Genomic DNA, 17,333 nt, shown 5'->3' with positions numbered 1-17,333 from the left:
TCTGCTTTTAACAATTTCCTTTTATGTGGTTTTGCCTCGAAAGGCCCCGGGCAGCGTTTTTTAACAAAAATTTCCGTTCGCCAAATGCATTAGTGGGGCTCTCCTCCGCGTCTTGTGTTGTTGGGGGTAATTTTTCATTTAAGCATCACAACGGAACAGCTGCACTTTTCCACCCTCGCCCGAGCACCGTCGCCGAGCGAGTAATACGAGATAATAGAAGAAAGAATGAGAGCGTTTACCCCTGTCTATGGCACGGCGTCGAGTTGCATCCGAACTTGACAGAAGCACCGACTGAATAAGGGAGGCTAAAACGGAGTAAAGACGAGTCCGCTCTCGGCCCTAAGGGTAAGTCAACATCTATTGCTCATGTAATATTCGGCCAGATGGCCGAGTGTGCCACCCTCAAATCGCCAAAGAAGGGTTGGAGATGAACGTGCTGATGTGATTACGTCGAAGTGGGGCATTTTTAATTTGCATAATGCATCGAATTATCGAAGGGATGGAGCCTCCGTGGACGCCGAAAGGAACGGCAATAACCTGCGAGCCACCACAAGTACTGGCGACCGGAAAATTATTTATTATTAATGCATAAAAGTCGCGTTACGCTCATTGCGTTAGAATAATGCAAGGGAACATGAAAAATCTTTATCTTATAATGGCGTGTTTTGCATTATTTAATAAGAAGCTGTTAGAGACCAATTGTAATGTCCGTAATTGCACGTTAACGCTGCAAATGGATTCTTTTATTACATTGCCGGTAAATAATGCGGTTGCATGTGGCGGATGGACTTACAAGAGTGTAAGTGATTCAGCTTCGGCGATGGAGATTCAGCACCAAGGGCTAACGTCCTCAATTCTGACCTGATTCGGCTCAAAGTCAATAACCGGCATTAACTGAAATTGAACTATAAGACGTACATAATTTACCGGAAGCAATTTATTCCTGGGGAAAATTATGAACGGTGAATCCAGCCGAAGAGTTTTCCATATTTATAAATGGGAGCTGGTTTTGAAAATTGTTAGATTAGATGCGGCTTCACGAGCCATTTCCAATTTAATGACGAAGGAGTTGCGATCAAATTGGAAACAATTACCCGAACATATTCGTTCCTTCAAATTGACGTAGCTCGAACAAAAAATTTTTTTATTAAAAATTAATTATTTATTGTTAAAAACTCAATTACATCTACCCGCCGACTAGTTTTTATCGCGGCAATATCGTGGAGTGCATTAAAGGTCGTATTGCAACACCATTACCTTACAGCGTACGTAATTATTTTCCATTTTACGGCGCTGAGTCTTTCCGAAACGGCGGTACGTGTAATGGAAATGAGAAGAGGAAGTGACTAAATAAACTAATTATTTGCCGAAACCGCAACTCTCCGTCGTGAGTAGGAAGGCAAGCCCGTAGCCACCAACTAAACGGGGAAAAAGGGCAATTTCGAAATTCCTTAAAGAGAATTATAACTGTCATATTTCGGAGTCATTATTCCACCTCTGTGGAAGGAGTTTGTTGGTGCGTGAAAATAGAGCTGTAAGTGAATTTGCAAGTTAAATTAATACCACCGTTTGCTTCCGGCACCAATTTGCATCCATCCGATCGTAAGTGAAATAACAATTTTTATAAACACTCCGAAATCGCATTAGACCGCCCGCGACCAGATTTAAGTAAACGAAAACCATTGGCCGATCAGCATGACTTAAGAAGTCGCGACTGATTTGAGGTATGTCACTTCACATGCCGCAATTAGCAGCTTAACCTGCATGTGAAGGAAAAAACTGCATCATGATGGGGGTACCAGGTGCGTACGTAAGGGCCCGTGGTGATCCGAGATTAAACAATTATGACTACAGTTTAAACAGTAATTAGTTTGATTTAATTGCGGCAAATACCTCTTTGGGGAGCCAACGATGATTTTTTTTTTGCGTCCCCGAACGCCCTGTATATTAAAGTGATTTTCGCGTCTGCCCAACGTTGTGCCCTCGAGTATTGCGCAATCTATGGCGTATAAATATCCGTTTCTACTTAATTTGGGAAAACGTTTTTTTTTTTTTTTTTTTAAGGAAGTGCTCAGTATTTTCAACCGTTATCAAGCTATTAAAAATCGACGGAATTCACTGAGCACACAGGAAACTTAATCGTTACAACCCTGAGCTATCAGCTGCGATAAGGTTGTGTTTGATTTAACGCGAGAACCTTCTTATGCTCGAATATTTGTGGAAGTGTGACATTTCGCCCGTTTCGCCGAGCATTAAACGGGCGACGGACTAATAAGGGTTAGTTAGTCGAACCCTCAAAATCAGTGGAGGTTTCTTACTTGATTCAAAAAAAAAAAAGAAAAAAAAGAAAAAAAGAAAAAAAGAAAAAAAAAGAAAAAAAAGAAAAAAAAGAAAAAAAAGAAAAAAGGAAAAAAAAGAAAGGAAATTCTGCGAGCTGAAACTGAAAATCATGTTCAAAAACTTAATTGCCGAAACGCAGAGGAATACACGACGTTAACCACTGCTGTAGCATAAATATACACTGGCAAAATACAAATAACCTCAAGGACCTCTGATCAGCTGTTGCGTTTGAGTAACAGCACTTGGCTCAATTCATTTCGGACAGCTGTTTCGGAGGAAAAAAAAAAGGAAACATAATAATAACTTTTGATAGTGAGGATTTCTCTAAAACTGGTTTAAAACGACTGCAAAGTGCCTCATTTCGGCCTTTGGTGAAATTCAAAGAAATATATTGCGTGCTTGCAGTATGTTGTTCGGCTTAGGGGAGGGAAATGAAATGCTACAACTGCAATGACAATAATACGAAGGAAGGTGCTTTGGAAGTTGCGTCCGAGAACAACGAAATAGTCCGAAAGGGCTCGCATGGCATTCTTCAACTAGAACTTTAACCAGATACCTATCAAAAATGCAAATTTCCTGCATTTATCATCAGCATTGCGTGTTTTAATCACGATGAAATATTGAATTATCAGGTTACAGAAAAGTACACGCTATTATATAACAAGCATGCTTCTTTGTGCCATTATTCACGGTAGTTTTTCAAGCGTTTGGTAATTAAATTCCATTCCGAAACTTTATAACAAACTACAATATAATTTCGAACGTAGCTGATAGAACAGTTTCGTTGCCTGCACACGGGAGCTGTCAACTGTTTCGGGCAGCTGCGTTCGAAAATTAACTTTTTTTTTACAAACTGTCACGAATTTAAGCAAATTGCCAGCGCAACTTTACACAAACCAAGTCATTCCGATAAATTTAAGGTCGCAGGTATACCAACGTAATGAAATACCAATTTACAAGAAACTGTAATAATGACTCAGCAATTGTCGTTCTTTCGAATTTTTATGAACTCGTTGCTCCCATTGCATTGGCGTGCCTGAGTTAATGTCTCAATTCGGCGTCAGCAAATCGGTAAAGAACGTCAATGGATTAAGTACCTTAGCATAAGGTAACATTGCACTAACATCGAATTGCAAAACATTGCGCTTTTACTATCGACCTTAACCTATTCTACCTATCGTGGTGCATTGGTTACTTTCTGCTGCATTGTTTTCTCTTGTGCATAAAATTCTACTGCTACGTTCTAGTATAGCGCGTTCTAGTAGGCGATTATGTTGTAACAGCCGTAGGCAGAATTTTGTGCATTTACAATGATCTAGTTTGCTATTTCGCGTCATGCTCTAGCATCTACATTGATTTAGTGCCTGCTGCAATATGCGATATCAATCAAATACTCCAATAACGAACGCTTTTCCCGGGATGAAAAATCCCTGGAATATAACCTTGGCGTAATATTCAATATCGGGCTAAAAGTGGCCTCCGCTTTCGTAATCCCTACACCGACAAATCTCTTTCGAGCGGCTTATATACACAAAAAAAAAAAAAAAGAAAAAAGCAAGAAGAGATGACTGCATGATGGGAAGTGGGAACAGTTGATCGATACGCTCAAGGTCTGGGAAAATAAAATTGTCGTGTCCCGTGTAATAGATACTGGCACGCCACTGCGAGCGGCGACAGAAAATTCTGCTCTATATTGCTGGACGAATTTAGTTCAAAACATTTCGAAAAAGATTTGAAGAATGTAAAATGAGTTTCGTTTGAAATTGATATTTGGTAACATACTGGCCCCGCGCCGCTCGGCCACACGAGCGCTCGTCACTTTTTGCCAAATTCAATTTGAGTTCCGGTCCAATTTGCTGTCCAGTCTTTGTGCGAGTTCGCAGACCCGAACGTACACGTCACGACATTCCCGGTAATGTCAAACCGATTTCTACCCGTTTCCAACCGGGCACAATCCCGCGTGATCGCAAATTACGGTTTCGGTGAAACGGACCTTTCGCCCCTGCACAAAATTTTTCCGAAATTTTTCCCGCAATTTCACTCGAAATTCGATTTTTCCGCGCAACGGGAGGAGACGTCATTGATACTGACAGCTGTAGCGTTATTGTTTTGTTTCCCAAGCCTTCTTGACAAACGGCGTCGCTTCCACGTGACGAATTTTCGTAGCATCAAGTCTCGATTCGTTAATCGCCGATATTGAAGTGCAAATCGAGTTCAGTTCCCATTGCATTTTCATATTCCATGGTAGGTATAAGACTCAGCAGTAAAAAATACCTAATAATAAAATCAATCTCGGAACGAGCGGTTTATAAACTGCTCGTAGTCCCGCATACAAAAAGTTCAATTATCCACAATAAACGTTGTGCGTTAAAAAGTTTAGTTGTGATTAACCCGATTGAAATTCGGCATTCACTTCCGATCGGGTGGGCAAAGAGGAAACTAAATTGTGTAGGTTCGATCCGGGAACTGTGGCCGACGAAGTCCGTTCGAGGGGACTCCGCTCGAGTGGGGCAACCCGGTCATCCGAGCCTGGAAGGGACACCGGAGTCGTTCTGGGAACGATTCGAAACTAGCACGTTCTTACATCTCGAAAGCGCCTAGACATTCCAATTTTTCGAAAAATACTTTCTTTCAAAGTGCATGCGCGCTACGCCACTGGAATTTTGTTATAAATTAAATTTGATGGAAACGTTTACGTGGAAAAAACTCCTATAAAGTTCGATAAAAGCAATTGCTTACTGATAGAAACTGATACTAGTCGGGACTTCTGCTTTATGGTTCCGTTGAAGCTTGAAGTGTTATAGGAATAATTTCTCGTTGTTGTGAATTTGAACCTGATAACCAATACCGCAAACACAGTGTCGTTAGAGCGATTCCAAAGACACCAGCAACGGTAACTGGTGATAATCGAAATCGTCTCGGTACCACTTTTCCAAATCGGCGACAGAACCGTGGTGCCTGCCGCAGTCCCCTCCTAGACAAAGTCAGTGGTACCACGTAATTGGTAATTCAACCTGTTTCGTAAGCGGCAGGTTAGCGGACATGGTCCCCACCTTTTCTGCCTGCGCGAACAACAGAGGCCGAAGATACAGCTGTGCGGGAACCACGTTTCATGAAGGAAAAAGAACAAAACAAGTTTGGTGCTCGTGCAACCCGAACGATGCACTGACCGCATAATGCAATACGACCGTCGAGGTACTAAAACGAGAGGGATTTACCACAAAAGAAATTGGAAAACTTGAAAAACAAGTAGAAAGTTCTTATTTTAACCAGCTGGGGGCACCTCAAAATCAAACTTAGTCATACGGGAACTTTTCCAAACCGAATCTTTCAATTAGCCAAATTATTTCCAAGTTGACACAGTAAAGTGAAAGGTTTCAGATTTCCCATCACATGCAGCCAGATAATGTCCTCCCTCCCTTAATTATTTACGTTTATTTCCAGTGGGCAGAAGATATGTGTGAGTGAAGGGAATCATGCTTTGATCGTAGAACGATTGGGGCATGGGCTCGTTCCCATGAACTCTAAAATTAACTTAGATCCAGTGACATCCCAACTAAAATTATGAAAATAATCTAAGGGCACTGAAGGTCGTCTGGGACGTTCCTGGCAGATTTTTTCCATTGAACGTATAGGCGAATGGTCGATTGTTTGACACGGCCGTATTCGAAAGCCCACAGTTATCACCACTTTTTGCTTCCATACCTACACTTCGCCTACAATTATTATTCTTCTCCAAATTATTTCAATCCATTGTCTCCGCATTGCCCAGGGCAGATCAAAGGGCTTTTAATTTCAACCATGCTTCGGGATTAATTAAACTTAGTTTTCCTATCCAAAAAGCTGACATTTAATTTAGCTTATACGTTAAGAGCCCCTATATTCACGGCCTTTGTGACTGAGGAAACGATTTGTCTCCGTAAATAATTACTTGAGGAGCTAATAGATGTCGCAAATGTCTTACGCCATCTACCAGTGTTCAGGTGGATTTTTTTCTCTAACCTTGAAAAACCCCACTAACGGATCTTTTAACATCATATGACTTCTATTCATCCATGTGTGTCATGGAAAGATAAATGTGCACTCTCCGTTGATTTCATTAGCGCGGAATGCTTTTTAACAATGGCGTTATAAAAACTTCAAAAGCCATTATTAGTTTATAGCTCGTTGAAAATGCGTGCATAAATTACAAATATAAATTCCATAAGGTGTTCTGTTAGATCTAGCCCCAGCCGGTTCTTTGCTTCATCAATTTGATTCGTTATAATGAAATTATTTCGAAGTCCACGAGGATTTATCCTCGATCTGCTCATTTTCAGCTAAAAACTTCTCTTCCGCGATTAATTTCTCAATGACTCAGGGCTGGAACTTAATGTAATTGAAGCTAAAAGTACCCCAGTTTTCAATTAATGAAATAAAAACAACTTTAGGTTTTCCTCTTTATTCATCTCATTGAGCTTAACACATTCAATTCGGGGAGCTGACCCGCTACCAAGGAAATAAATCCGGCTCCGAAGCCAATTAGGAGCAGAATCGTCAAAATGGAGAACTTTTCCCGATACACATTTTGATTACAATCTGTCAATCAACAACTGACCAACTGAGATGAAGGACCCACCCTTTCTGCATCCCCCTTCGGCTGCAGTTGCAAACAAAGAGTCGCGTCCTATAGAGGTCTGTGTGCACGGATAAGTTAATGCTCTGAAGACCTGATTTAAATGCAAATTATATCCCGTGGTCACGTGCCCTCCCAAGGGCCTAATTTTTTTTTCAGAAACGCAGCTTTCATTGGCCCTTCTGTAGGGGAGGCGTCAGTTGTGCACGTGAGAAAATCGATGTTGGGGCGGCGGGTGTCTGGAACATGCCAAAAACTGTTGAGAACACTTTTCCTGGATTATCAACATATGTGATCCTACTGTATCGTTTGTATCGCTGGATTAGTGCAATTCTCAAAATTTATTTAAAAAGATGTTTCCAGTTTATTTTTTTGTGATAAGAAAAGGTCGTGTTTGGGCTTGTGTTTCCACTGATAATAAAAATATGAGTTTTGTGATAAGTGTGTTTATTCACATTATCTCTTACGTATGTTAGTATTGTCAGGTTTTTTTTTGGGTTGTTTTGAGCCAAATATTATGAGGATCTCATATCGCTCTAATGACGTTCAGAGAGGGAAAACCCTGATGGTGGCTGGTATTTAAGCTGTTTTAAAGTGACTCTCATATGTTCACAGGTGATTATTGGATCGATTCTGTAGAATTCTAGAGTTGTTTTTTCAAATTCTGGATTACCTTGTTTGCTCCTTCCCATTTTGATATACGACAATATTCTTGAGCTAGATTAGCTGATCCGGTGCTAGAGAAACTATGAGGAATTTTTAGCGCCCCGAACACTCTTCAAGGGTTGTTTTTCAGCTGAGGATCAAATTCTTTCTTCCTCTAGTGGGGATAAGTTAATGTTTGTTTGGGCAACCTATTCAAACTCCAAAACTCAAAAATCCACAGTTTTGGTGCTCTCTCATCTACCATATAATTGTTTACTCTGTTATTTTGTACTTTCCTTATCGAAGCTCTATTTCTGTGACTAAAACTATTTCAAACGTCGAATGCCTTCTTCTACTTTAATGCGTTACATTGACGTTTTGCACACTTTTTTCAGTCCTGATTTCTCTTGCTAAAATTAATCCCTGGCGCCGTTAATCAACTAATTAGATTCAGACACCTTCTTTCCTCCTCCCCCTAAGCCTGCAGACATGCAAAGCATACTGCGTGAAAGGGAAAAATTCACTTAAAGATATAAGGAGAGCCAAATGCAATGCCAGATAAAATGCATTGAACACTTGTTGGAATATGTTATAGGCTCTCCATGTCATAGGTACATAAATCATAATTAATGAGGCACTCTTCGGGGCTAACAACACAAGCCTTCACCGCTATACGTGCGATTCGGCGTGCCCCAAATGGAATTGTTATCGCAACGGTAACATTTCTATTGCAACTCGGAGTTGAACAACTTGAAGTTGCAATGGAATGTATGGAGGAAGAAATGGAAGTTATTCTGTAGTCAATTAGTGCATACAGAACAAATGAGCGGTTGGTCAACAATGCACAAAAACCTCATTGAACTCGCACCAAAAACGATGGCCATGACAATGACCGTAAGCGTTATTGCCAAATTCTGAGTCAAAGGAAGAACAATAAAAAGGCGAAACCAGTTGAAGATCTTGAATGGACGGACCTACCTGTCTGAGGATTCCGAGCTGTCGTATCGGTCGACGCATCTCTTTTTCCTGCAGTCGTCTTCGCAGCCAGCGGCCAGCAATCCCTCGTGCTTGGATCCATTTTTAGTACACAAATTTACAAATAATTTAGCACTATCACGCTTAGAGTAAAATGCATTCACATCTTCACTCGCTGCTTCATTCACGCTCTCAATTGTCTTAAACTCCATCACTTGCTCATAGTTTTTCACTAATGTTTTTTCGATTACATCTCCGACTGTATCTCCCGCATACAACCCGTCTGCCATTTTGAACACACTGTCGCACTCGGATTAGATCGGTTTTAGTTAGGCGGCGCGCGCCCAATGTTGCCACTACCCGAAGATAAAGAGGCCTTTAAACTTGTCTCACTGTATGGATTTTCATTATTATCCTACCCGACGGAATCGTTCATCACGGCATTCCAAATGTCCTTTGGTGGAACCACGAGCCTAAAAGCAACAACAACATCATTAATTGGTCAGGAAGTGACCCGGAGAGCGAAATTACAAATCTCTTTTACATTTCCGATCATCAGTGCCATTTTCCCAGCGCGGCAACGATGCATTACGGATTAGTCCATACGGTGGGGTCGAGGGGTGTAAACCAGGTCGGTGACGTCACGTCCCTCCCTCCCCTCTCCAAAGGCGCATACGTCGTTCATTGGCCGATCAACAATTACATAATTTACTTTACAAGTTGCGGGTAATGACATCAAGTTGCATGCGGCCCGACGCGCAGCGATAGAAAGGATGATGCGAGAGCGAAAGTTCGTTCCCATTTTTCTATTTTTGTTATTGTTTTGTTTGTTACAGCCGCGTCTCCGTTTCGATTCGGATATTTTTGCTTCGATGGAAAGCACTAGGTTTGGAGAATTTCATGACAACGCGGCAACGTTGATAAGGGCGGTGAATACGACTACCAATGGGTATCGAGGAATCTTTGACAATCTCTAGAAAACGTCATTAGTTTTAGATGAAATCGATGATGCCACATTATCATCAAATTGAGATTAGTGGTTTTTGATACCCTAGATCCTGGAAAGTAGGTGAAATGTGCCAACCGCACGTGAACAAGATGATTAACCTCGGACAATCACCCATTCATCCCGCAGCCATCCTTTAACGTTTCATAGTCAACGTTTTTTGACAATGTCTGTTAGTTTTCTGGAAAAGGATTTTGAGGAAAACAAAAATCCATTTACAGCTTTGTATTTTTTGTTTTAAACATTTTATCAATAAAATATTATTCAGCACCAGTATTTGCAAATAAAAACAAACAGTGTTAAAAAGGGCTTTGGCGAGAAGAAAACCTTAATAAATGCTATCAGTAAGTACCGGATGTTTCATCATTGCGAATTATCACTGGCGATATCTCATAAACTAATAAATGTATAACAAAAACCTTATTTATACTTGATTTATATTGCGTTTGGGTTTCTACTTTTCCATCTCTGTGCCTGAGTACTTTTGTAAAAGATCGTGATAGACTAGACCATTGAGACTTAGAAATTATAAAACAATAAGGCAGGACAGAGACGATGGTAGAAAAACCATAGCATTTGCCAATGGAAATAAAGCAAATTGCCTTCACTAAAATGCCCAAATTGTACCTGTAATTTTTTTAATATACATTATTTTTCAATTAATTTCCTTTATAATTCAGAAAAAACTTGCGTCTTCTGAATTAGAGACGATACTGTCCTAAGGTCTTAATCTTAGAACTGTGCCACTGCTATCATCTATTAATGGAACACCCGGTACAGAACTCAAGAAAAATTTATTTTACCATGAAATTAAGTATTATTCGGCCCATGGAACAATAGTAAAATACAGCACCGTACACGAAATCTAAATAGTTTGTACTTTGAAAATTGCACGTACAGAGTGTCACAACTTCAAGCCTAAATCACATTTAATTCTAATTTATCGCGAATGTATTGGACAGATTTGATATAAATTAACACTGTATACTTCAGTATTAAAATTCAAAAATTTGCTGTCAATAATCAGCAATAAAGTATTTTTTAACAAATTTTATCAAAATGTTTTTCAGGCATTTGAGACAATCTGCATTTATGGAATGTGATGGATCCGACTTGGAAATGACTCTTTAATTCACAATATAAAAATATCTTTGGCAGACTAAATTACGAATGAAGTAATAAAATAGTAAATTAGCACTTTTAAACACAAACAATGTTAGTAAAACATCTTCGATGAATGTATAATTTACTGACAAAAATTTGCTAAAAAGAGGACGAAAATGGTAAATTAAAGGTTCGTTAATATCTTTTTAGTAGCGTTATGTTAACTCTCAAGCCTTTCAATTGTAAATGCAAATGGTATGAATAATTATTGCTCAATAGAAGGCACAATTAGAACGCTTGTAAATTTAAAATATTTTTAAAAATAAGTGAGTATTTTCAAAAAATAATACTATTTTTGGTATTTTCATAAATTACCATCAAGAAATGTGGTTCAAATACACTTTTTTGACCACAAGAGTTATTAAAACTTTGAAAATAGGCTCTGCAAGGTGACTTATTCCTTAATATTAGTCGTTCAAGTTGCATAACTTTCTTCAATATATAGGAATATAAATAAAAACTTTTATATAAAAATAACCAGGGAAATATACGTTTTATTATATAACTACGTCCAAAGGGACGTTGGCATGATTCCCTCGACTGAGGCAGCCGCCGGTGTAAGATTTTCCTTGCTCAGAAAATTTAGAGGCAGCAGAACTAAATGGCCCTAAATGACATAAAATTCCTACTCAGATATGCCACCAAACAAAATACACAAATCAAAAAAGAACATTCAAGCTTCTCATGAAGGTTTTCGCTACCAAAACTTACCTGTATACTGTCGAGCATCTTCTCAGCCCTAGAAAACTCGTCTACCCATAGAGGTTTAATTTCATTATTCCTCCTAATTTCGGCGAAAGTTTCAATGTTATCTGATGGAAGGCAGTGAAATACTTTCTCGTAGAATTCCGTGTTTAAGCTCGCTGTTTTGTACCAACCTTCTCTGATAAAACTAAAATTTTAAACAGACCACAAACTAGTAGGATGAACCTACCTATAGAAATAGTCGCTTATAGGGTCCACTACATCAAACTCAATGGTATCGGAATCATCGTTTAATAATCCTAAATGTTCCTTGAACAAATATTTTCGTAAGGTCCCTGCGAACTTGCCGCAAGGATAGGCTTTACCGTCCATTAGTCCGTCTTCGAAACTTTCATCCTAAAATTTTATATTTGAGTTTTACTGGACAATAAAAGAAAGGTTGAATATATCAACGTTTAACTTGCTATTGTACTTTCAATACCTAAATTTTAACTAAAATTACAAACTTTTTCACGTGGCAACAAGACTCAACATACCTCTATGATAACGGCAACTTCCGAATCTCTTTTCCCAATTAGAGATCTATCATTAATATTCGCAGAGCCGCATATCACAGTTTTATCATCTACAATCATTAGTTTAGAGTGGACGTAAATTAACTCAGTTATAGGCTCTGCATTCAGCCTTGAATGATTTCTAAGGCCATAGAAAGAGATGTATTCGGACGGGTCTTCGATTCCCGCATCTTTTAGTCTGTTTAAAATCGCGTCCTTGCCGCTAAATATAAAATAATTTACAAAGCTCGTGAACTATAAAAACAACTTTAAATACCTGGAAATGGAGGCGTAATTCCAATGGGTTATTGCATGCAAAGATGTTCCCGTAGCCGCACCTACTTCACCCTCAAATCCGGGTAATAATGGCATGACTACATAAACTCTGAAGACTGCTTTTTCCCTAGAGCAAAACCATGTATAGATTGATCTACCGTTTTTTTTTATCACCCACTTATGTGCTCGAATAATGCGCTTATACAAGGCTTCTCCAATTTGATTCCTTGTGTTTGGGTTTCGATAAGCCAAAGTTATGAAAAATTGATTTTCAATATAAATGTAATGCTGCGCCCTCGTAATCGTATCAATGTAGGCCTCATGGATACTTTGTTCTACGTAGTCCGAGTCGAGAAAACCTCCAGACCATGTACTGATACTCCGCAAGACCTTAAATACAAGTGTTCTCTAAATAGTTTTAGCAGTATGTATTAAAACCTACTTGGCAAGTAACATTGTGAGACTTATTAGGGAAATCTAGTGGTAAAGTTTTAAAATCTCCATAGGCCTTTGGAAGAAGATACGGATAGGATGAGTTATTTTTGGCTTTTTCTAGTTTAGTGGCATTCCAGCGGTGAATAAAGTGGCGCGCAGCGTCTCGGGCAGCCTCACCGTGAATACACATACCCACATCATGCCAAGGCATTCTAGGCGTAGTCGCCTGCAACAAAAATTTTTCAACCTTCTTGGAAAATTAAATCGGCCAAATTGCAACTTGCCCTGTCAATGAAATCATCAAAGGGTGAATCTAAATTAGTGAAATCCTTGACGATAAAATTCACATAATCTTTCCCAATCCAAAACTTTGCAGAACCGTCTAAGGTTTCTATGATTTGTTCCGGGGTTTGCAAATCCATTTTCCTGTCAACTTCATCCTCATTAAGATCTTTCTCAAAATCGGGCGTATTGGGCTTGATTGCATCGTCTTCAGTAGGGGTATATACTAAATTAATCAGTTCTTTTCCCTTTGATTTAACTTTACTCGTGATGTCTTGAAATACATTTTTCCTTTCCGCATCTGGAGTGTTGGGTTTATATAAAGATCTATTAGGAAAAGGGATAAGACCTTGTTTTTATTGTTAGAAAATCTGTACGTGTTTGGCAGCAATAAGTGATCCCCAGGTTCCAGTTGAGGCAGTACATCTGGATTCGGGGCAGTCTCTTCCGTTGGAGTGGGCGGGTGGACTGGAAGCAGCGTAGTTTTTTTATAGTACGGCTCAGGTATAGGGTAGATAACATCTCCTGAAGGTTTGTCCGAGGTTTTTTTTCTTAGTGTGGAAAGATTGCCGATGGAGGGGGTGATACTGCCTAGATCTGTTAGTCTATAAAAAAAATTCGAAAATTATTACATCAGAGCAGTTTAGATATGTCCAGCTAAAAGTGCACAATCGGGAGATTTCTTAGACCTTTGTACAGATCTACGCGAAGGCGAACGCTCGTGAGAGGAGTCGAAAGGTAGGGACGCAAGTCAACTGCCCTTATATTTCAATTAAGTCCAGTAGATACAGACAAGCCAGAAAACTTACCTATGCTGATCGTCATCCCATCTCCCATAGCACAAATCAATTCCACCCACAAAAGTATAAGTTTGGTCTACAACAACAATTTTCTCGTGATGGGCCCACAAAAATACCCCGGCTTTCGCGTGGTCCGGGTGTCGAAGAACTTTGATATTTTTATCCAAATCCTGCAGCTTCTGCTTGCTATAGAAACTGTTCAGACCCAACGCCAGTTCCACTTCTTTGTAGAGCAGGATGTAGATTAAGACACCGGCTTTCTAATACGAACAACATTATCCCAAACCAAATTATTATTTGCCAGAAAATTTGGCATTTACCGCCTTTCTTTGCAGCAACTTATCCAACCTCCAATAATCCCCAACGATAGCAGGCCTCTTTAAATAGATTTCCGGGCTTAACCACCAATCTGTGATAAATATTTCTTCTTTGGCCGCTTCGATGGCGTCTGCCACTGAAGACATGTATGAGGCACCGTCCACAAACCACGAGGCGGTGGTATTGCACCGTACAGGGGCAAAGGAACGATATGGGTTTGGTTGCACAAAAACCTTGGCTATAAATTCGATTTGCTGCTATGTTTAATTATGTATTTAATTTTTAAAGAACCTGTATTAACCGTTGCCTCCCTTAAAGCATCGATCCATTCTTTGCTCCTCCGTATAGTACTGCATTTAAAAGTCAATGATCTGGTCAAAGTTTGAACCTGCCATCCAGTGTTTAAAGGCATGTTATACATTCCTGAAGCAACTTCGAAGCCTTGATCGAACAGCACAACACATCTAATGTGACCCGTATCCGGATTTATATAACCAAAACAAGTGTCTTTTATAAAGAGCCATCGTCTCAACCATCTAGAGCAGATGAAAGTGCTACAAAAGTGTTGAAATCTAAAAAACTTCAGGATTTATTTTTTATGGGAATTAATTATTTGATAACAATCACCGCAAGCAGAAGGAGCAACGATAACACCCGAAAAAATTACATCCGGATTGGCCAGGATGCGTGCTACCCGACTTCTTCTTTACTATACCCTCCTTGCCTTTGAAGCCTAGGTCTTTAATGAACGACAAATGGCTGACTTCAAGGAAATTTAACTAAAGAATTATTTCGCCAAATTCAAGAGATATTACTATAAAAGGACCGACTTGCACTTACGGTTGCAGGATGGTTTTTATAAATTACAATGGATAGTAAATTATTGAGATAATCTTCCAACTGCTTCATCCTATTGGGGATTCTTTCGTACCCCACTAAAATTTCCGGTTTGTTCGGAAACCTTGGGAGCAAAGCTTTGCGCTTGCCTTTCTTATTTTTAGGCACGTTTTCCTTGAAGCTTTTTCGCTTATTTTTATGCGTTTTACTTGGCAATGGAATATTCAAACTCGTGCGAAATAAAACCAACTCTTGATGTAAACTGTGGATATCTTTGTATCTCTTTTTGATTTTCCAATTGAAACCTGCGTGCATTATTGAAAGAGTATATCTAAAATTATGATGCTGCTTTAGTAGGAAAAATGACCCACTATATCACCTACAAATTGGGGTTCAGCAAATGGGTTGTCAGCTCCCTTTCATAGTCTGTGAAAGTGACCAATATATCCTCAGACGGGACAAAAATATTCCTGGATACAGACTTAAATTTAACATAATCGTGACATTTATTGAAAGGAAGACCTTCTTGGTTGGTTTCATCTGAAATGTAAACTTGTACTTTACCACTAACTATTTACAAGAAAACAATTATTTTCATCAACTCAAGTGTGAAAAGGTTGTACGTTAATTAAATTTTCATGCCATGCTCTAAAACCTCAAAAATTCTTTTAAAATACCTTCCTAGTTATGTTTGTCGTACCCTTCAACTGACTTCATTTACTTACCTTCTAATTCATCATCTGATGAATTCATGATCGCCACCGGTCCATCTCCAATATCAACTATTTTAATTGACTCTGGTATACCTAGCTCATCGTCATAATCTGCATCCGAACCAATGCTTGTTCTGGGTAATGAGATGTTGGGATTTAGATCAACCTCTGCACCAGACTGATTCATGCTAGATTTAATGCTGATGTTAAATGAAAAAATACTTGCAATTGCATGAACAGTCCTAAACACAATGATCACTAGTGCGTTTCATCCCAATTCACTGACACTTGAAAAATTCATAGATGTTTACAGTCACTGGGCAGACAGTTACTGAATTTACTACATTATCTAATTAATTGGCTTGTTAAGTAAATAATAATTATTTCTTATCTGGAATTATGTAATCTACTTCCAAATCTTTGATCATGAATTTTAATTTACTGGATATTTATACCAAATTTCTCTATCTGAAGAATAGTGTATTTGGTTCTCAAAAAAATTGTTTTTTGCTTTTATACAACTTCCAGGAAAAAAGCCTGCTTGTTGCTTTAGTCAATAGAAATGATGAGCAATTAAACTACTTAAAAACCAAAACCTTTTAAACTTAAATAGATTATCATTAGCAAATAACGTTTAACATCAAATAGATTTAATTATTTTCTTGGAAGTCATGCCATTAAGATACTCTATTCAAATGAATAACATCTAGCACATTTTAAAACTCTCTATTTTCAACAAATTTTTAGCTTATTAAACATATGTGTGAAGCATGAAACTATGGAATCGCCAGTCGAACGTTCTAAAAATGTGTTCCAAATTTAAGTATTAAATTTAGAGTTATATCATGAAAATTCAAATTTTTAAATTGATAGCATGAAACACTAAAGATTTAGCTGAGCAACAGGAAAACTGAAAATGAAAATTGTATTACTTAAATCAACTTGCCTTATACTGTTGAAGTAATTCACTTTCGTCAACTGATCTAGATTTAAGTAAATCAACTTAGTTATCCCTTGTGAATAAATAGATGCTGGAAGAAACTTGCCAAAATGTACCTAATAGAAACACTACAGAACAACGTAAACTAGCGAAAAGGAGAATGAGTCACACAACCATCATCGCACGAAATAATTTGCTGGCATTAATTGGAATTCCTGTAGATGAAGGACAACTTCCTTGGGTAAAAACGTAAATAACTCCACGAAAATGTATCAGTTTGTTGACTAAACAAAAGATTGAGGTTAAATCGGATTCTGACATTTCAAGAGGGGAGACGAATTGGGTAATAAAGAAATAAATAAAGTACTACGTGATTAACGAGTGAACATTCTGTCTTTGTTTGACTAACAAGTTTCGATAAAGAGAATAGAAATCGGAGAATGGAGCAGATTTCCTACATTTTCTACGTAGGTAATCTGATGTTAGACATATTGGCGGGAAATTTGAATTTAAATTCTCTACTGACAAATTATCATTTTTTGTCTTTTCCTCTTAGTTTTCTGAAAAAATATCTTATAATCAGGATGACTACCTTCATTAAAAAATACTTACTGGTGAAATCGAAAATATAGGGCCTCACACGCTCAAAAGAAAATTTATTTCTTAGTCTTAACTCAAAAATCTGCGATTATCCAACATTTAATAGAATTACGATATCGATTTTGTAT

The 17,333-nt window shown here is 38.5% G+C and overlaps 2 protein-coding genes across 6 annotated transcripts in view; both read right to left on the bottom strand.

The window, feature by feature from the left end:
- The window catches only part of jing (AE binding protein 2 jing), a 40,179-nt gene extending 31,198 nt beyond the window's left edge, over positions 1 to 8,981 (bottom strand). The window contains exon 1 of one of the 3 annotated variants that reach the window (XM_066298214.1): positions 8,579 to 8,981. In XM_066298214.1, the coding sequence (XP_066154311.1) occupies positions 8,579 to 8,865 (287 nt within the window). In that variant the 5' untranslated portion in view covers positions 8,866 to 8,981. Of the gene's footprint in view, positions 1 to 8,574 lie in introns of all 3 variants that reach the window. The other 2 variants (XM_066298216.1, XM_066298220.1) reach the window with 2 other exon arrangements.
- Positions 8,982 to 9,791: 810 nt separating this feature from the next.
- Positions 9,792 to 16,933, bottom strand: Pld (Phospholipase D). 3 transcript variants are annotated; one of them, XR_010733543.1, is made up of 17 exons: positions 16,612 to 16,933; positions 15,678 to 15,853; positions 15,336 to 15,492; positions 14,956 to 15,283; positions 14,743 to 14,894; positions 14,407 to 14,687; positions 14,118 to 14,353; positions 13,807 to 14,057; positions 13,375 to 13,602; positions 13,000 to 13,324; positions 12,723 to 12,941; positions 12,459 to 12,670; positions 12,282 to 12,407; positions 11,987 to 12,227; positions 11,680 to 11,846; positions 11,457 to 11,623; positions 9,792 to 11,352 (listed from the first exon to the last, which is right to left on the bottom strand). XR_010733543.1 is itself a non-coding variant. In XM_066298211.1 (17 exons), exons 2-17 carry the CDS (start codon positions 15,850 to 15,852, stop codon positions 11,251 to 11,253), a joined length of 3,372 nt encoding a protein of 1,123 aa, XP_066154308.1. In that variant the 5' UTR covers position 15,853; positions 16,612 to 16,929; the 3' UTR covers positions 9,792 to 11,250. The 3 variants fall into 3 exon arrangements, 2 of the variants coding, with proteins under 2 accessions (XP_066154308.1, XP_066154309.1); XM_066298211.1 differs by having other exon boundaries at positions 11,457 to 11,628; positions 16,612 to 16,929; XM_066298212.1 differs by lacking the exon at positions 16,612 to 16,933 and having other exon boundaries at positions 11,457 to 11,628; positions 15,678 to 16,236.
- Positions 16,934 to 17,333: the final 400 nt, after the last annotated feature.

The sequence above is a fragment of the Euwallacea fornicatus genome, chromosome 30 (assembly GCF_040115645.1).
Source record: "Euwallacea fornicatus isolate EFF26 chromosome 30, ASM4011564v1, whole genome shotgun sequence".
NCBI classification, from domain to species: domain Eukaryota; kingdom Metazoa; phylum Arthropoda; class Insecta; order Coleoptera; family Curculionidae; genus Euwallacea; species Euwallacea fornicatus.
The sequence above is the reverse complement of the archived record's forward strand: the minus strand, read 5'-3'. Positions and strand labels throughout refer to the sequence as shown.